This window comes from Acanthopagrus latus, chromosome 14 (assembly GCF_904848185.1).
Source record: "Acanthopagrus latus isolate v.2019 chromosome 14, fAcaLat1.1, whole genome shotgun sequence".
Taxonomy (NCBI): Eukaryota; Metazoa; Chordata; class Actinopteri; order Spariformes; family Sparidae; genus Acanthopagrus; species Acanthopagrus latus.
In genome coordinates, this window is record NC_051052.1 from 8,376,678 (window position 1) to 8,397,517 (window position 20,840).

General features: G+C 40.8%; 1 protein-coding gene across 4 annotated transcripts in view; it reads left to right on the plus strand.

Annotated features, from left to right (window-relative positions):
- The window catches only part of tafa5a (TAFA chemokine like family member 5a), a 266,925-nt gene that overhangs the window by 131,208 nt on the left and 114,877 nt on the right, over positions 1 to 20,840 (plus strand). Inside the window, exon 4 of one of the 4 annotated variants that reach the window (XM_037122493.1) lies at positions 9,562 to 10,034. The exons of the other annotated variants lie outside the window; for them this stretch is intronic. Coding sequence (XP_036978388.1) covers positions 9,562 to 9,580 — 19 coding nt within the window. The 3' untranslated portion in view covers positions 9,581 to 10,034. Of the gene's footprint in view, positions 1 to 9,561; positions 10,035 to 20,840 lie in introns of those variants that run through there. 4 annotated transcript variants of the gene reach the window in all.

The following is a 20,840-nucleotide window of genomic DNA, read 5'->3' on the forward strand; positions in this document are numbered from 1 at the left end:
TCTTGTGATCTATTTGATGCACTTACTCGGTAATTGTTTTGGATTGTAGTCATCATCATGATATAAATCTATATGTCCTCTACAAAATACAATTAAGATTCTCTATGTTGTTCTTTCCGTTATCTAAGCTTGATGGAACATTTAAATGTTGAACAGAAGAGGCTCGAGAACGGAGCCTTGAGGAACGCCTGGTGTCATTTTTGTACTTTCATTACTGACAGAAAGTTTTTCACTGTCTGTTTTTAAGAAAGTTGTCAGATATTGACGCTTCGGGATTGCTTGTCAGGCAAGCTGCCGTCCAAAATGGTCAGTTTTTGACAAGTTGGGAATGAGACTCAAAAGTCAATTTTCTTACAGACTGGACCTTTAAGTGGAGGTCGTTCAAGTCCATAACAACAGCAGTCTTAGTGCTGTTTTGTGGTCGAAGCAACTGACTAGAAAACATCAAAACAACTGCTTTGGGCCAAGAGGATGTTAAGCTTTTAAGCTTTTTCACAGATTTGACCTTTAAATTGAGGGCTTGCTATGGGTAATTGTTCATTAATGAGTTATACAGATTATTCTTTTATTAGATTTAATTCTGTGATTTGTATTACCTGTAGGACATTTCTTGAGAGAAACTGTTGACTATTTGCAGACTATCTGATGCAATGCAGTTAAACACACAGGCCTCAAAGCAGCAGGGCAGGGATTTCAATTGTTGCACAACTTCTTCCAAGGTTTTATATCTGATCCGATTGTGCCATACTAACTAAATTGGTTTAAAGGTCCAATTGGTAAGAAAGTTGATTTTTGTGTCTCATTCCCAACTCGTCAAACTCTGATGCTTTTAGGATAGTGGGTTGGGTCAGCTGCCATCCCACAGTGTCAGTATAAGATGAGTTGGGAATGATTTAAAAACACAACTGCTTTAAACCTTTAACCTATCATGGAGAGTTGTCATCTTGTCTAATTTTCTTGAGAATGTCACTAAAGAATTAGGTAAATGTATTGTATCACTTCAGTGGTGACTGACACAGGAGGGTTTGTCAGCCTGTCAACAATAGCAAATAAAGCAGATGCATTTTTATAGTTCTTGGCAATGATGTCAGAGAAGGGCTGCCTATGAGTGATATAAGATATGAATGCAAGTATATGATACATTTGCAGAATTACTTAAGTGCATTTTAGTCATTCCTGACTTGTCAAAACGGTAACCTCAAAAGAGTTGGTGTTACAGAATGTGCTTGCTTGGCGTGAAGGCTTTTTTGTGGATGTGGCAGTGACCGTGAGCTGAATTTAATGCCACCATTAACCAGGACTTCCATTTTGTCAGTGAATCCCAAAAGGGGTGAGGCAGTGGCAAGGGGAAAGTGAAGGGAGGAGGAATTAGGACACTGATCCACGAGCTGGTTGTCAACACGCTGACACCGAGGCTGTGATGCTCGGTCTTTATGGGGCCGAGGCTGATGTGTGTCAGGTTGCGCTATCGGAGGCCTGGCTGATGGGTGTTGCAGACTGAACCAGAATTGGTCCATCGGTACCTTAACTCCAGATCTGCTTGGGTGGAGGCCATCAGCCCCAGAAAGATGCCCAGATCCCCAGAACAGATTGATGTTATCAATGTGGTTGATCCCTTTCAGACTCCGGGTTTTGCTGAGCGACGTGTTCAGTCCTAAGAGTCTCCTGAACCTCTTGATCCCAGTGTTAACCACTAGTAAAAAGCTGGACTTTCTAGAGAGTTTGTCGACAGTGAAACGATTCAGTTGAATCCTTATTTAGACCATCTGATTGCTCTCTGCAAACATCATTGCCTCCCATGAGTAGAATAAGTTTGTTTTACCACTCATGTTTCAGATCACAGCATCTCTTAAAAAGTTATGTGCAGGTTGAATAATGCCATCTCCACTTCTGTCTCATGGATATGTATTGAAGGTTCGAACCAGTTTTTCTGAATGTAATGTCTGGGTTGACTATGGTTCTGAGCTGAATCTATTCAATTTGCCTCGTGAGAGTGAAGTCTTGCAATTTTTCTTTCGGTTTAGCGCCCAGATTATCCCGTCAATCACACCACATGACTTTACTGGATTAGTTCCAGTGAGTCTTGGGAAAGGCATGGTGTCATTTAGAGATAGCGATCCAGCTTAATCTTGTTGAGTTGAATACAGTACCAGTTTTGGTCGCCATAAACACAGCAGAAGATGTCCCTTGGTCACGTTAACTGCATTAGTGTTGCAGACACCGGCACAGCTGGACGTATCCCAAATTCTTTTTGAAAAAATAGTTTCTTGTCCCAACAGACATGGCTGGAAACTGTCTCCTGGTCTCTTTAAAAAAACAAACAAAAAAAAACAGTGGTGACAGGCTTACAAATGTTGAGGTCACTGGCATGGCAGCCTTTAGTCAGTCCACAAACACTTGATGTGAAAGTAAATATAGCCCATTACAGTTCAACAGAAATCACAGCCTTTCCCTAACCTTTACTATAGATGTGGGTGTATGCACACCAGCCAACCTAGCCACAACTCCAGTACTGTACATTTTATCCACTCAAAGAAACATTGTCTCTCAACACAATTCATCAAATACGTTGTTTGAATTAATAATGACGAAATTAAACACAAATGGAATTTCTAGGAGACTGAAGAGGTTGACTCGGTTACTGTTTGGGCTGTGTTTAATGTGGTAGCAGAAGGCACTTCAAAGTAGATCATCTCAGCCCGAAATTGTCAGATTATCTTCTAAATGATTCAGTTGTTGTCGGAAACCTCCTTAAATGTGTTGTACTCCGAGACAAGTAGGAAAAAGTTGCATTAGGCAGAGAGCAAGCGAGGAGAGTGTCTGCACTGTACCAAAAAAAAAAAAAAAAGAAGAAGAAGAAAGGCAGCAGAAACAACTCTAAGCCCTTTTGTGACATTACTGGGTCACACTATTAATATACACCACAAGGGGCTTCGTTGCCTCATTGTCTACTTCTTTTAAAATACTACTGAATTCCAAAGAAAGCTATTTTTAGTGAAGGTGCCAAAAGCAGTGTTTGTCAGTGACCACATTATGGCGGGTTATGCCAAATGGAGCAAGTTTGTGTTTCACTGCTTAGATCGCACTCAGTGTTTTCTTAACACACACTATTTTTGTGCTACAATTGAACGTAGCTGCAGACATAATATTTATTCAGCACTACCGGAGCGGGATCCCGAAGCTAAATATCTCGCCGAAAAAGTCATTCAATTGTTATTTCTTTAAAAAAAATCTAAACGGTCTGACACATTTACGTCACATCAACATCATTCCTCTGCCTCATCAAAATCCCCTTCAAACTAAATCCCTGAGCAGGAACCTGTCAAGCAAACCACTGAGGAGTACAAAGTGCATTGAAGAACCTCTTCCCTCGTACAGATCAATTTTCTTTGTGATCAGCCGAGCCTGATGAGATAAAAGTGTTTCAAAACGTTTTAAAGCCAAAGCTGTTTCCCTCTCTGTCTCCCCAGTCAGCCACTTTGAAGGCTTAGGGCTCCTTTTTCCCTCTTTTCTTCTCTTTTGTTGACTACACAGAGGGTGTAAAAGTGGGCTTCTCATTCCACGAGCACACTGTGAAGCAGCGCAGGGCCACCATGCAAAATAGCACAGTTAACAGTCATTGTATCAGACACAAATATCAATTTTTGTTAAACATTCAAAAAGAAACCTTAACTGGCAGTTGTTCTTTTCTGTTTACAAGGTTCAGATCTTAAATCAAAGCACTGATTCCCTCCCGAAATATTATCCTCTCTAATTCACACATATTTTCCTGTGAAGAGGGAAGAGGCTGGATTGTGGCATCACAATGTGGTTCAGGATTTAAACCTGCCCGGGTGGTGGCAGTCTGTGCAAGTGCCAGGCTCTGGTGTTAGCCGCCTGCTCCTGCCAAGCGAGGGCCCGCCACATAAACAGGATTTCCCCCTTGGCGGGCAGGCTGGCATAGCGGGCCCCGCGGCCCCTTTGAAGTGACAGGCCCCCCCGAGTCCCCAGGGAGAGGCTTGGGATCTGATCCCTCTGCTCACACATACACACATGCCAGGAAACAAACACTCACACACATATTCGCGTATTCACATTCACGCTAGGCGCACCCACAAACACATAATCTGCTCCCGCTCAATCAGGCACCCAAAAAAATATGACCGGTCCCCGTGTCCGGCAAATGCACACAAGCTGCAACACAGAAAGCAGACTTACATCTCTGTAGCCAACGCTGATAAAGGGCAAGCAGGAAGCTCCCATAGTGCACCTGGCTCTGTGCTGATAAAGGAGCAGGTCACAGCTCCCAGCATGCATTCAGAGTCGGGCTTAGAAAAGGGGGATGAGTTGACTGACAGAGGGGGAGAAGAGGAACAATAGATTAAAAAACAGATTCATCTTATCCATTTTCTCAACTGAGTGATTTATTACTTTCGTTTTCATTTTTACTAAAGGACTCGTACAAATTTTCTAACCTCAAGCAGTGTCTAGACAGAGAGATTTGGTTTTGACTTACCAGTCTCTGAGCTTTTAGCCTCCATCACATCACATCACACAAGAAACAGCTCTTGAATTTTATTTCTTTCAATCCAACATGTAATTGATGAAGAGACAGCAGAGATATTTTGACTTTGCTTAATAACCATACGCTATGTGGCCAATGCCAACTGTATTACAGTTAGAAACCATTAAAGGTGCAGTATGTAGGTATCGGCCACCTGTAATATCCATACTCAGAACAGCTAGGGAGCTAGTTCGCTCAGTTAGCAGTTCAGCTAGCAGTTCAGATTGTGAACTTGGTGTTTACACGGCTATAATTGGAGCTTTGGACTGGGATTGGCTGTGGCCAACTGGTTGGCATGACATCATATTTTTCATTTGTTAGTTAATTTCCCTTTTTTTATGCTTTCAACTAAAATTCATAGATGTTGCACCTTTAAATGGGACCTACTCTGCATATGTGATGACTTCTTCCCTTTCCTTCAGTGTGTTATATATGTTCTGCATGTATATGATTCTGAAGGTTAAAAAGGTCAAAGTCCACACCAACAGAAGCTCCTTTTTCCCACAGAAGACATTGCTTGTGAAATGCCACATTAGTAGGCCAGCACTTAATTCAGTGACCCTGTGCCATCACACAACATCACCATGTCTACATTTGCATAATGTATCCCTTGCGGCTACTTTGCCATGCAACGATTGATTTAGCAGAGCTGCTCTGCTGTAGTTACCAGGTGCTGGGTCAGGCATGTGTGAGCTGACCAATCAGAGGAGACTGCAGAAGTAACCTAAGATAGAATTTTGAACCTATATGATATGTCTCCTTTAATGTGCAACAACAAATGATTTTAAATTCAATGTCATTTAGCCTGCATTACATTTTTATATCAACATTAATAGTGACATCCAGTGACATTCAATCGTTTTTCTAACAACTGAAGAATAATTGAAGTTGTTATGGCTCTTTTTAGGCGCACAAAGTGTCTGGTAAACGCTCTTCTAGTGATAATGGATCATGTGACTATGTGTTATGTGGAAGGGGTCACTAATGGTGGTAAGCTCACAGAGAATTATTACCCTCTGCAGAATGGTTTATTGCCTTTCAGCTCATTTTGGGAGTTTTCCAGCCCACAGCATCCCTGTTTTAGTTTAGTCTCTTCGCTCTCATCAACCAAGCACATCAGGTAGCAAAAAATGTCTAAAAACAAACTGTATACTAGCAGCCAAACGGCTGGCAAAAGAAGATAACCACTTTGTGACTGTGTTGACAAAGTGGAGCATTTAGCAGCTAAATAGCCAATGGAAACAGTAACACAGCTACAAAGAGTGAGAGTGATTAGTGGACTTAAATTTGTTAGATGGCCACAAACATTACTCCCAAATGAAAGGTAATGTTGCTCCGTGTCTGCTAGATTCTCACCAGCTGTAAAGTTGACAATATGTTAGTGTTGTTTTAAAATGTTTTCTGCTGCCCCAAATGGTCAAACAATCTGTTTTTGCTGTTTCAGGTTCCATGTTGGGTCACTACTAGAGTAGGTTTATGCGCTTTAATACTCAAAAATCGCATTTTAGGCAGTCTGCTCTCATTGGTCAGCTCACACATGCCTGAGCCAGCACTGCTAGCCATTTCTTCAGTCAGTTCTGTCTAGTTTTTAGCTTCCAGTTAGCACCAGTACAGGCAAGATATATGCAAATGTGTGACATGGTGACGTAGTGTGAAGTCAAGAAGTTACAGAATTAGAGGCGGGGCTACTGATGAGGCATTTCAGGAGCAGTGTTTTCTGTGGGAGAGAGGAGCATTTTGTCAAAGAATGAGATTTTAATTGGAGGAGAAAGATCTTCATTGAGTGTTTTTTTTTTTATGACTGAATAAACTGAGTAAACAAACTGAGCTTGAAGGACAACACAATTTCATACTGTTTTACTTTGTTCCTTTCTAGTTTTAAACAGTGTTCTGGGACCTTATTTTCCTCTGAGAACAGCTTGTTTGTTCAGTTGTGGAAAAAAAATGTTTTATTACCTTAATAATGTTGTAAATACTCAACTTGACTGAATTTGAATGTATTCTCCAAAACTACATGGTGCCCACTGGATCACACAATCTGAACCCCAGTCTCAGATGTCAAAGTCAGCACCTTGCACAAATGAGCAACAACCACCCTGACCTTCCTGTGACCCCTAGTGAGTTCAATAATGCATCAAGCAATTAGATTCACGCCTCGAAAAAAAGAAAAGAGAAAAAATGTTTTGCAGTCAGTGATCGTTATTTTAGGAGAAAGGGTTATGGAGGCTCACCCACATGAATCTGCGCGTGCTGTTCTGAGCTCGAGCATTGCACACAAACGCATCCTTTCAACTTCAATGTGCCAAACAAGTTGTTGGAATAGTTTAATTAATTGGCCCTCGCTGTCAAGTGTTTTTCCCACATGATTTAAACACTTCTTGGCCTCTGGATTTGCAAATTGACAATCATAATTATTGGATTTTGCCTCGGGGAGAAAGCTAATGATTTCAGCTCATTTTATTGGGATTAATTCCATTTATATTTTGAAGATTGTGTGTACTAATTGATTAGCTTTAATCTATCTAATTGTGGGAGTCACTTTGCTAGTGGCGGTGTGGATTATGTCAAGCTGCTGGGGGCTCTCGGTTGGGTTATTACGCTACACACTTCTTCTAGATGTGTTGAATTACTCATCTGCCCACAAACTGATAGGTGTTTGTTATACACTTCAGCAGCAGACAGTGAGATTGATTACGGCGCGAATGGTTGAAAAGATTAAGAGAGAGGCGACGACAGAGACATAAATAAAGACAGAGCTGGGTGGGAAATACAATTGAGGAGTGCACAAGAGTTAAACAGAAAGATAAAGGGAGGGAGAGAAGAGAGAGAAAGGCCAGAAATCACGGGATAATCAATGAGGAGAGAGAGGCTATCAAAAGCTTTCAACTCAGCGCCGAGCTTTGAAAGGGACTTCATCAAAATTGCCCTCCTCAGAGCCCCCTCCTGAGCCACCACCTTTCCTCCTGTTGACTGTGGGGCGCTCCATCAGCCAGGGGCTCGGCGGTAGCGATGGTAATTGAGTTGCCTATTATCGATTAGCTCATGGCAGCCCTCCTTCTTTCTATCTGTCACTATTAGCTCTGTGAGTGAGGGGACGCTGGGAGTATGAAAGGAATGTGAGGTTTTGATTGTGATCTGTGAGGTATCTTCAGAGAAGAGAGGACGAAATCGGGTGTAAAAGTAGAATTAAAATGGTTTGAAGATACTGTGCTTTATTAGGGATTGTCCCAACATTAATTGAGGAGGTAGAGAACTTCATGGTTTACTTTCTACAACCTGAAATTTAAGAAAGTATTCATGTACTTATGTGGTAAAACCCTTTATACAATCATGTGTTGAACCTAGCCCATGAATGACTGAGCCTTCCAAGGAAGCTCCTTTCATACCCAATGATGATACGATCACCTGTCACCATTGAGCGCATTTACGTGGAAAGTTCCAAACAGTTGTTTTTGGATCATTCCACAATTTCTGGTGCAGTTATTTTGTTGCACCTGTCCCAATATGTTGCTAGCATCCAATTCAAAATGAGCTTATATTTACAAAACCCAGAGAAGTTGATGAGGCAAAAGATTTGATGTTTTGTCTTTGTGCTGTGTCCAATTAAGTATATGACAAAAACAATATTATTGTGTGACTGGAACGAAAAATAAATCAAAGAAAAAACAAAGCTGTGCCACCTTCACCCCATATCCCAGAAGCATTAAGAAACACAAGAGTTTAACGGTTTAATAGCCTACAAGAACATTAACTTTCAGAATGTGCACCCCCGAGATGCACATGAAATCAACAATTTGGCCCCAACAAAGCAAACATAATAAAATGAATCATCCCGCTTCCCAAATATTCATGCTGCACTCTATGTCTGGACTAAAAGCTCCAAAGTAAGCAGTTCTATTAGTCATGTTTGGAACAGCAACATGAGTCATTTCCCTTTACTGTCCAACAAGTGAAGAATTAAACAATTAAAACTTTCAGAAACATATTGAAGTTATTCACACAATATGAAGGAGCTGTTTTACAATATGTTCAAGGCATTTAGTCAAAAATGTTTTGTTGTGTGGCAAAGATATCTGCTGAACCAAGTATGCTAACCAGCGAGTCAGAAATTAAGTTAGAAATTGCTCAAGAAGATCTCGAGACAATGTCCAGCTGTGTTTGCAGCAACAAAAACAGATATTTTAAGGCCAATTCATGCTATTTTCCTTACCCTCACCGAGTGGTTTTCATGCCTAAACTGAGCCAGAGCATGGGCAAAGTGTTGCCACAGCATGAAATTGAAAATTGAGCGTAAATAGATGTGAAGTTGCAACAAAGATGAGATAAAGATAAAGATTCAATAAACCCATGGTTTGCAGAAATATACAGTGGCAACATTCATTCTGACGAATGGATCAACATTTATTTAAACCAAAAAGAATGGCCACTCGTTCACCGTGATGACTCACGGTCAGCTATCTGTTGGATGTTCTTTATGTAATACATTGCATAAGGAAAGTAAATAGAATATAAGTATGAACATTAAAAAAAAAAAAAAAAAAAATCCATTCTTCGCCTGCCGAAAAATGAGGATAACCTCACTTCACCAAAAATAAAAATGACAATATCGTCCTCCTATCTGACCCTTAACCCTCCTGACCATAATAATTACAGCCCCTCATACAAGGTACAGTAGTGATATGTTCTCCTGGTGACGTTTATGTTTCAGTGGTGCCATTATTCCCTACATAGTTTATGAGCAGTTTCATTTCTTTTTTTTTTGCTTCCTTATTTCTTTATTTTCTGTCTCCTCAACCTCGCTTTTCCCTTTTTTCGACTTCACTTTCCTCTTCCCCTGCTTCCTCTCCTCTCCCCTGTCTCCATCCTCTATCTTCTCCTGTCTTGTCAGGTGATTGAGAGGCATGATGTGAAGGAGGGAACAGGAAGGGAGGGTGTGGGGGGGGTAATAAACCCAAAGATGAATCAGGCGCTAGGCAGTGAAACCCACATCTCTCCCCTCTCTCTCTCTCTCTCTTCAGGCACAGAAGGGTGTGGTGATGAGGTTGGCAGCAAAAGAAGCAAGAAGTGCTGAGGACTCACAAATCCTCGCACCTGTTTTTATTTTTTTTCCAAAGGCGCTCCACTGTTAAATGCATGTAAATAGTCGTGTCTTGTAAGCAGTCCAGATGACAGGCGGCAGATGTTTACCCCAGGGCTCAGTAAATCACAGGTTAGTTACTTTGATTATGGACCCTTGTCGGTCCCCAGGAGGAATAACTTGACAGGCTTTAAGGCAAGCCTGTGGCATGAATTATAAATAACACGGTCGGCAGGCTGCTGCTCTACGCAGTCATCCAAGTCGGAAAGTCCTTGCCTCAAGAAATTCAAGTTAAAGGTATAAATGTGACAGATTTACTGATATTAATTAGTATGATAAGAATATACTTCCTTCACTTGCTCCAATAAATGTCAAATATGTGTTTAACTACCCCGTCTCCCACAGAAGACATTTATCTACCATTTATCTTTTCAGCCACCTTCTATATGTTCTGGAGGTGTTGTCTGCATCACTGTCAGTGGGTTTTATAATCCTGTAAATGTGACGTTTCTATGCTGCAGGGAAGTCACGGGGGGGGGGGGGGGGCGTGGATGGATGTTAGATGAGTTATGATGCATGCTCATGAAGAAATAAACACACAAAAAATCTCAGCTTTTTAATATCTAATGTTAGTTTTCATCATGTCGTTAAAAATAATGATTCATATAAACAAGAAAAAGCAGTTTAGCTGCGATTAGCTGTTTGCTAATTAGACAGAAACAACTGAAAACAACAGTGTTGTGCCAACAAAAGGACCTTTTGAAAATAAACAGCTCAAATTGAAGTAAATTGAATTACTATAATGAATAAATACAGTTATGATATTGTTAGAAGATGCAGGATGAAATGACGTCTAGTAAAACTGAACTGAGTTTCAAAATATATTTTGGGATTGTTTGATAACTTTCATGCTTTTTTGCTTCTGTAGTTCATGTCATTCATTTTACGATCACATATCTATCTAATACTGACCAATTTAGGTCTATATTTGAGGCATATAGTTGGGGGACATACGATTTTGACAGTTTGATGCTGCTAAAACATGTGGTCAGGATTAAGGAAATATTGTTTTTCCCCTGTCAACTTTCCAGTCAACTTGAATTTTCAACATTTTTAACGAAGACCCTTCACAAAAGCTTAAACAAAAGCTTTTGTTGAAACACAGTATGTAAATCATGGTTTGTACGCTGGTAGTGGATACTGAAGGGAAAACCACCGAATTGGTGAAAGACTGCAGATCATTTTAAACTTCAACCATTTAACAGCTGATTTCAACCTTTTCTAAGTATGCAGGTTAAAAATGCTAGCCTAGCAGCATTGTGTTTGCTAAGAAATGTGCATGCTAATACAGATTTCTTGTCCATCTATCTGCAAGCGATTCAATTCAAAAGCCATATTGGCATAAAAGTTTCAAAAACAATTTGGCAAAAGCAACACGGTGGAATACAGTACACAGGAAGATGTTTGCAACTAACAAGTTGAAGACGCTGCTCAAGTATGCAGCGTGCATGAAATTGTTGGGGTGGCCCTGATGACCTTGTTAGCGGTTCAGGAGGCTTCAGACTGAATCTGTGAACCCCTGACGTTGAGAGATAAGCTGTCCCGAACAGCACATTTTGCACTAGTTGATGTCATTTTTTTAGCAGGCTGAGTTGGTGGATAGCATGTGTTTATATTCAGTGTGGATGTATCACTTGATCCGGTGTTTTCCACATCGTTTTTTTCCCAGGCAGTCTTTCTGTGTTTGACATGAGACCCTTAAAGCAGCCAGCGTTTTCCTCCTCACAGAAGAGCTTTCTGCTCAATAGGTGGTAGCACATGAAGCCAGTACAAAGTGCCCATGCGTGTGCGTGTGCGCCAGTGTTGTCTATGTGCACGGGTGTGTGGCAGCCAAGCAGGCAGTCGGGCATCACGCTGCCACTGTATCAAACAACAGCAGTGGATGCCAGCAACACTTCCGCTCCTCACATGAAGGGGGCAGGATGGAAATGACTGTGGTTCGGGGTTGGGGGGGGGCATAAAAATGGGGGAGCAGAGGGGGGGGGGGAGTTGGTCGGGTTGAAGCAGGGAGGGATGGAAGGGGCGGATGAATGGCCGAGCAGCCCGAGGAGGCTGCCAGGCACCCAACTTCCCTGCACAGATGGAGCCCAACACTGCCCAGCACGGGCCAAGTAGTCCACAGACTGTGTGTGTGTGTGTAAGATGCATGTGTGGGGAATTTTATGGTAATGTGTCTTTACTATATGAGGTTTTTTTTTTTTTTCTTTTTCGTCCGAATATTGGATTTTTAGCTCAGTGTCTTTGAGTGTGTGTGCAGGATTTGCTGAGACATGGGGAAGGGTTATTTGTACAGTACAGGATGAAGGAGGGGTGTTTGGAATGCAGATGCCCTTCTGAGAGAGAAAACTCAGGCCTCAGCTCATTTTTATGCATTTTGTTTTTTGTTTTTTTTTGTTTGTTTGTTTTTTTTTTACGCTTACTGCGCTCAAATCAATCAATACGTAAAGCAAACGTGGGGAGAAGAGAGAGGAAAGAAAAAAAGAAAAAAAAAAGAAAACGTGCATTTGTGGGCAGAAAATTGTCGGTGGATAAATATGTAAATGCTCGGTGCTGCTGTGAAACATCGCCATTGCCCTCCAAGCATTTGGGGCCTACTTTAGATGCAAACACATGAGTGATCAGAGTCAGAGGCTTGCTTGATAGCACTCCTCTCGAGGAAGCTTTCATGACATCAACTCTCTTTCTTCTCCCTCTCTTTCTTCTTAGTCAGTTTGCCCCTCTCACTTTCAATTAATCAGCTTCTCCCTCTCCTCTCTCTCAGTCTTCCTCGCTCACTCTCAATCAGTTCCTCTCTACCTCTTTCATACATTTAATTAACAAACCTCTTTCTTTTTTCTTTTTTTTTTTTTTTTTCCGGGCCCCGCAGATTCTGGTCACACAAACAGTATGTTGTTGTCATCACTCCTGTGGTTCATGCAAAACCTGCACTTTCCTGCACCGAGAGGTGTGTGTGTGTGTGTGTGTGTGTGTGTGTGTGTGTGTGTGTGTGTGTGTGTGTGTGTGTGTGTGTGTGTGTGTGTGTCTTAGACAGTGGAGAAATTTAGTGCCCTGTCGGCAATATTGACGTATCCATGTGTGCGATTACACCAGTTTAATTTACAGCCTATGATTCGAAAGGCCTAACCAAACCAAACATCAAAGTTAAATGATCAACTTTTGAAGCAAACAAAGAAAGTCTTCTTGATAAACAAACTCTCGTTGGATCCCCCTTTGAGACATCGCTCAAGGATGCAAGCCCCCTCTTGGCAATTTGTTTAAATAAATTTGAAAAAACAAAAAACAAATTTGCAGTCATATAAAATGCCTTTAAAGGAAATGTTCTATTCTGTATTTGTTTTTTTCAAAATGAAAAACTGAGGTCCACATTTCATTGGTGTAAAATGGGAGCCCATGCTACACTATGTGGGGGTGTGTGTGGGGTGTTTATGTGTGTGTGTGCCATATCAAAGTAAAACATCTGACTCCACCTTGACTCCTGCACGGATCAGCCTCTGCCACGCAAGCAAGACCAGACATTTGTGCCCTTGGCGTCTGCAAAGAGAGATGATTACCAGCGATTTAGGCGACGTGTTTGTGTGTGTCCATAAATACCCTATACATACGCACGCGCGCGTGTGTGTGTAGGAGAGATGTGATGATGAATATGTTAGAGGACACATTTGACTCATGCAGGATGCAACCTTGTGTGCCGCTGGTACCTGTTCATCTGGGCGAGAGCGCTGATCTATAAATTCTCCCGTGTGTGATAATTCTGTCCTCACACACTCACATATGGATATATACAGGCTGCAGGGGAGGCAGGCCGGTGAGTAAACATGTGGCACTTGCCAACACCCTGCAAAACTAATCTCATATCTACTTTTGCTGCCGGGAGATTGTTTGTGTGACGGCCCTAAGGAGAGCCGAGGAGGCAGCGAGGGGATAAAATCAAATCTAGCTCTTGTCACCCGACTCAATTCTCCAAGTGATGTGTGTGTGTTTGTGCGTGTATGTATGTGCGAAAGTGACATTAATTCCATGCGGGAATCAACACGCGTGTGTGGGCAGCACTCACACACTGCGACTCCTGAGAGAACCCAGATAAATGTTTTCATTGCTATGCCAAAGTTACAGAAGATTGTGAATTAGGCTGCTGCTCGGAATGAGTGTCATCCATTCTCCGCTCTAGTTCTATTTGCCCTTCAACTAAAGAGCCTCTCGAGCCTATGAGAATGGGTGAGAGATTTTTTTTTTTCCTTTTTTTTTTCTTTTAAGGCCGGAGCATCTATATACACTGTGCAGGTGATGCCACACGCTGCGCAATAAGAGATGAAGATGGAGCCCTCGCATCTCTATAGCCGGGGATAATGGGATTCCAGGCCATATTTTCATGATGTAAAGAGACAAAGCCAGGTTGGAATCAGGGTTGATCCCCTTTTCTAGTGCTGTCAGAGGGAGTTTGAGCCCCAGAGAGGCCAGAGGATGGTGCTCCATCTTTACAGTGTTTATCTTCATTCTCATAAATTCTCTCTTCCTCTGTTGTTGCTCCCATTCCCTGTTTTTTTTTTGTTTTTTTTTGTTTTTTCGTCCACGTCTATCTGTTTCTCCCTCTACCCTCTTTCTTGTTGGTTCTTCACCCTTGTGGTCTATTTCTTATCCTTTCACGATATGCAGTCACATTTTTTTTTTCTCCCTGTTAGACAATCTTTTAAGGGTTGACCTGTCAATAAATAGCCAAAATATTAATCTCCTTAAGGGCCAGTCAAACAGGGCCTCTGTTTAATGGAGCAAATCAGTGTGCCTGTATAGTCATAACTGATATGTATATAACTGATCATTTTCTCATGCATGCTGTGGAGTTTAAAATGTTGGGTGCATATTTAAGATTGACCAGAATGAATAGTTTCCTTCTTTTTCTTTAATGTCATTGAACACAAAGGTAAAACTTTACAATAACCATCATTACTAAATGGCAAATCTGTAGTTAAATTCAATTGATGAAATGGTTATTTTACTGTCAACAAACAATGAAATACTTTATAAACCAGTTATCATGCAACGGTTTAATAAGGTTGTAACTTTTAAGTTGCGACTCATGTTTATGACACCTTGCAGATGAAGGTTATAAATAAAGTGTAGTTCAACTTTAAACATCATTTGGCTGCCCATTATACAGCTGCAAATGATTGCTGTTGTTTTTAAACCTTTACAACTGCTAAAGAAATTGTAAAAGACTTATAACACATGTCATTTATATGTTCTGGGTGTTGGCTGACCTGTCTGGCAAGTTGCTACAAACAATCACACTTGAAAGAATTAATAAAGTTGTATACAATTGAATTGAAAGAGCTAGATTTCTATTGGAAACAGATGGATACCAGGAATGCTAAAATCAGCAAGCTAAAACTCGCTAAAATGGATTAGGGTTACATGCTCAATACTTGTATTAGGGTTATTGTATTTGACCCATTGTACACAACTTGCAAAACACCAGATGGGAGATGGACAAAAGTAATTACATGGCTGGTGAATGAAATGGGGCGTTTAGCAGTAGTAATACTTTTCACTTTGGAGTTGGTGGAGACCAAAACAGAGCTAAAAGCAAACTTAACACTGGACATGCTGTATATTCTGCAGGTGGCATACAACATTACAAATAAATGTTAATGTTGTAGAGTATCTATTGGATGTTTCAAATAAGTTGCTAAAGTATATTTTTTATGGTGAAGTGACTTAAACATACTGCAGGTTGTAAAGGTTGCACTGCAGAGGCTGTGCTTAACCTTTTCTCTGACTTTTTATTTTTATTGTTTGGATACATCTTTTTTCTATCCAAGGACAATTGGAGTATTAGGCAATCAGCATAGAAAAAACAGACAAAGGAAAAAAAAATATCTTTACGTGTATTAGCTCTCTTGTCACCATTTTTTTTTTTTTTATTGAGCTTACAGTGTGTACTCTTATCCCCGAACAAACCCTCTGGCTGCTTAACTGAAGGCCATGTGTCTACAGTGAGGAACTGTGAGTGAGCAGAGAGGCGGTGTATGGATCCAATAATGTGTGTCCATCAGCAGCCTGTGGTGACAGACAGACTGTGTTAGTGTCTGACTCTCTGCTCGAGCATTGCAACAAAATTGTGAATCATCTCAGCCTGCATGTCACTCCATACACTTTACTCCCTGTCTTCCTCGTGCCCTGAATGACAAAAATGAGTTTTTCTGTGTCTGAGCGCCCCTTCTTTTTTCCTCTTGCTCCGTTCTTCTTCTTTTTTTTTTTTTCCTCTCTCCACAGGCCTTCATGTAATAATCACATTTCTTTTCATTTGCCTCTCCATTTTTTTCCACCCATATTAATGCAGACGAGCCGGGGTGACTCAAAGACATAGCAATCTGGAGAGGAGACTGCTCCTTTTTTTTTTTTTCTCACCGTGTTGCCAGACAATGCTGCCACCAAATATTCTCATCATCTGTGCTATTTTCACAATTGGATTTTGTTTTGGTCAGAGAGGCCACAGCCTCTCCTGCTTTAATGCTATCGCTGCTTTTCAATTTCCGTTGTATTGCTTTCCATCTCGTAGCAGGTGAACACAGAGCCCGCTGTGCATCATTTATTTAGAATGGGCTTCAAAGCCTCACTGAAATATACACAAAGCGTGCGGTAAATGACCCACCAGGCATAAAAAATACAGGACATGTTTGACATATCTGCTTTAATGTTCAGATTCCGCCTGTCGCGATTCAAAATAAGGTGTCAGTGCAGCATTTTCTATGTGATAAATATGCATGTCCTGCAAAGCACATGTGGAGTTGTTATTTATCGTAACTGACAAAGTGGCATTTTAATGAACAAATCACTATGCAAGCAAATCGGTGCATGCAAAGTGGATACAGACGTTATGAATTTGCTATTTAAAGGCCCAGTGTGTAGGATTTAGGGGCATTTAGGGGTGGTAATGAAATATAATCTTCACAATTATGTTTTCATAAGCATTTAATCAACCTAAAAATCAAAATCATAGTGTCATTTTCATTAGCCTGAAACTATTTTTTTTTTATATTTCCAGAAGGAGCGGGGTTATCCCAGCATGGCTCCAAAGCAGCCCACAACAGACAAACCAAACACCAGGGCCTTCAGTCATTTTTACATTTTATCATTTTTCTTTTTTGCATTTTTGATTAAGTTGTGTGTGCATTTAGTGGAGAGTGCAACGAGGGGTATTCAGTTGGTTGAAATCTGGACCTTTAAAGGAAGATTGTGATAGTGTGACATTTTGTGAATTGCATGTATTTCCTTTCTTGCCAAGAGGTAGAAGTTCTAGGCAGAAGGTAGCTGTAGTAGTAAACAATGTTTCCTTTGGTTTTACTAAGCTAAGCTAACTGGCTGCTGGCTGTACCTTCATATTAAACTGCCGTTGTTAGGGAGTTACTAATCCTCTCATTTAACTTGCACCAAGAAAGCAATTAAGTGTATTTACTTATGCTTTGTTTTGCTTATTTGTTCTTCTCTTGTTTATACAAAAATGCATGAAAGTATATGTTAAAGAATTCTGCAGTGTATTGTTATGCACAAGGTTATATTTCCGTCAAGGATCCTTTGCCACGACCGCAACGGGACTCTGTTGTGTTTGTTCGAAGCAAACGTTGACTTGAATGTTTCATGACTGTCTCGACCTGACCCATTTTTTTTTATTGCTTTCACTGGGGCAAAGAGACATGCTATCACCTGAATCAATGTCTCACCTCCTTCCCTCTTTTCCCTCTGCCGCCTTTCATTTCTCCTTTCCATGCATACATTTTCCCGCCTGCCTGCACGCACAAACCCCTTGTTGTGTTCACCTACTTGCTCTGAGGGGAGCTCTTCAGTATGCCGAGAACTCAAACAGAGGGCCAGACATTCTTTTCCAAGGCTTCTTGTCTTTGTGCCCCCTCCCTCCCAGTGCTCTATGAGCCTCAGTGATCTGTTCCTAAATGTGCCAGCAGGAGATTTTAACCACATTTAACACCAGTGAGGATCCATACATGGAAGATTGGTATGAAAATTGAGACTCGGGTCAATTAACTCGCTTTCACGCAACTCAGAATCAAACAGAAACTGCGGTTCATTTAAAGTTGATAGGGTATTGATTTTTGATTACTTTGTAACAGATTGAATATGACATCCTCATTACAAAAGTTGATCAATATTCAAATGATGGAGTCAGCGCTCTTCCCGAATCGCCTGCATTGAAAGCGAGCTGATGTCAGCCCGAGTGCAACTTCTGTGGTGACACTGAGGCCGAGATGCTTTTGTGGACTCCATAATCAAGGCAATCTGTCAGTGATGACAAGCGTTTGGCTATAAAAGCAAAACAAAGGCAGAATAGTTAATAATAGTGTTTGTGCTGCAATTTGGGCTTGACACTGATTGGAAAACCACTGTCATTTTAATAATTTATAAGGCATGATTAATATATTACATAGCTACACTTTAATATAGTTTTTCATCCTGAAAAAGATTTTTATTTGTTAAGCATGTAGTCGCTAAGGGAAATAACATTCAAATGTCTGGTTAATATACTGAGTGCAGCTTATAGACCAATTCAGGCTGTAATGCATGAAATAAATTCCTGGGGTGCAGCACAAGCAGCTTTTCACACTCCGTCCAATTAAACAAACTCGTTTTGCAAAGATTGCAATCTCATAGACTGTGTTTACAATTTTTAACTCCCCCTCCAAAAAAAGAAATAAATAAAAAAATCCGTACAAAAACTATAAAAGCAAACAAGGATTAGAGCCGGGAGCAAAGAGGCTCCTCCGGTAAAGTTCCACTTTTGTTTATTTTGTTCTTTTTGATCGTGCAACGCTTTTTCAAATTTCAGCCACATACTTTGCCCCCCCCCAATGTCATTATCCACAGCTCCCGATGGAAAACACTGTGCTTTGTTTGGTGTCGCTCCACTTTGTTGTTGAATATTTAATTGTCAATCCTGTTGCCTTTATTTGTGTTCTGTCCATTGAGATGGCAGCTGAACGGGCAGCAGGAGTCCGCTGCACAGCAAGACACGACTTCTTCATTAGTCATCCATTTGGGGCTTTGTTTTTTATCTGATAAGCATTTAATTGTCATCCATACAAAGTTTGTTTATCAACTAAATGGTATGCAAAATGTAGGAGTGCATTGTCTAAGGACACACTGTAGGAGTTTAACATTTTCAAAACAAACTTTGAAAGTATTCTCAGTTAGGCTAACCAAATTACTGAAGTTTTTCGGTTCAGTTTCTCAAACTCAGAAAATACAACTTTACATTTTATTTTATTTCAGTACGCTCCCAAGTTCTGTACATTATACTAGCGTCTTATAGATTATATTTATTTGACTGTCAGTAAACAGTTTCAAGTCGGTTCTTACATTAGTTCTAGGATCTGTAATTTACAGTGTTTGTTTTGTCCAGCTCACATCTGGATGAGGACCGATGCCGCGTTTGACCTAGAATTTGTTTGAAGTTGTGGTGGATGCCTTTTTTCAGTTTCCACCAGAGAGGAAAGCGTATGACTCTAACACGTGTATGAAAAAGATTCATAACAGGCAGCGGCAGTTGCTGTGACACACAGCTCCTGGAGGCGATTAAGATGCTTTCAAGCCTTATTGCTGCAATGATCGCCAAAAATTGTAATCCTTCTCTAAGTCATATTGCACATCATTATCATCAGTGTCAATCACGAAGAAATGGCCCAAAATCTGCTTAGAAATCACATTAGAAAAAGACCCAGCTTATAACTGCAGAACTTGCCTTAAGATCTTTACATTTTTAGTCATTCTTTTTTAGTCATTCGTTTTTAGTCAGCATTGGTTTTATTTTTTCCTTTACTTAGCTTAATTGGCAGCAGCGACATGGATTCACATCAATGAGGCTTTTCACGTTTGGTAGGAACATGCAACTTCAGCTGCGTCTCGAGTGACCACTTGTGATCGGATCCCACTTCCCCACTCTATATGCAAATGAATACCTACGCCGCTGGAAACAACCCATACCATGTTTGTGCACAAATGAAGAGATATCTGCATGTATAGCATTGGCCGAATTTACAAGGAGGCACAAGTGGTTAAGAAATTGTGGTCGACAGAGTCTCACAGTTTTATAAAAGTTCTGCTAACTCCGCAGCTCACAAAAATTGGCATTTTTTTTAAAGGAGTCTGGGGAGACTTTCTCACGGGCATCATGGGGCTGTTACTGTTTACTGTATCTGTAAAAAATGTGACTTTTTACAAGGAAAGAAACAACTTAGTGTAATGCATTTCATGCCAGATTTACAAGAAGTCATGAATTAGTTTGAATTTTTGTCGGTTTTCACAAAGTTTATTAAACTTCTCCTCACTCAACAGCTCTCAGAATCACAATATTTGTAAGGAAGTCTGGCGATATTGCCGTAATCCATCATGCCTGTACTTGTACTTGTGGCTTCTTCTTGTTGTTTCACAGTGGACATCAGTTGAGTAGGCGGTCCTTCATTGTGGCCCGGGACACATGTGCATACACACTGCCAGACTCCAAGTGTGGACATGGGGGTGTTCGCAAATGTACTTTGAGCTGAGTGGCCGTGATCGGATCACTCAAGACAGATGGTGTCAGACAGCGTCACTGATGGAACTGTTGTTTCCATACTGTATGCGATACTTGCCTGGTGAAAACTGATGAAAAGGCAAATGAATTATTAATCAAGCAAACTTAAACGTGGCCTATAATGCCAGTGATTCATGGTGCTGCTGTAGCACTTAACAGGTAACTAATGGAATCAGGCCAGGTGAGCCTTCAGCGCCGAGGGATGATGGATGAGTGAAGATCGGGCAAATGGAGACTAAATGGAGAGGAAGCTCACTGGATGGGTGAACGTGGGTGCTTGTTTTTTTTGTTTTTTTTCTTCTCCGACTACAGGAAATGTAAGAAGCTTAGTGGAAGACTCAAGAGGACGAGTCTATCGCCAGTGTTCTCCAGCTCAATATATTGCGTTTCCCATAATGACACTTAATTAACTGTGCATTTCTGTGTGTACAGTTAATAATGAATAATATGATGGCTTTGCTGCCTCAGTCTGTGTGAGTGACACTGATTGCAATTAAAAAAGAGCAGGGCGTTTAAGCATTCAAGATGTTTGGATTGAAATGTATGAATGTGTTTTCACATAAAGAATTAAAGCACGTGCT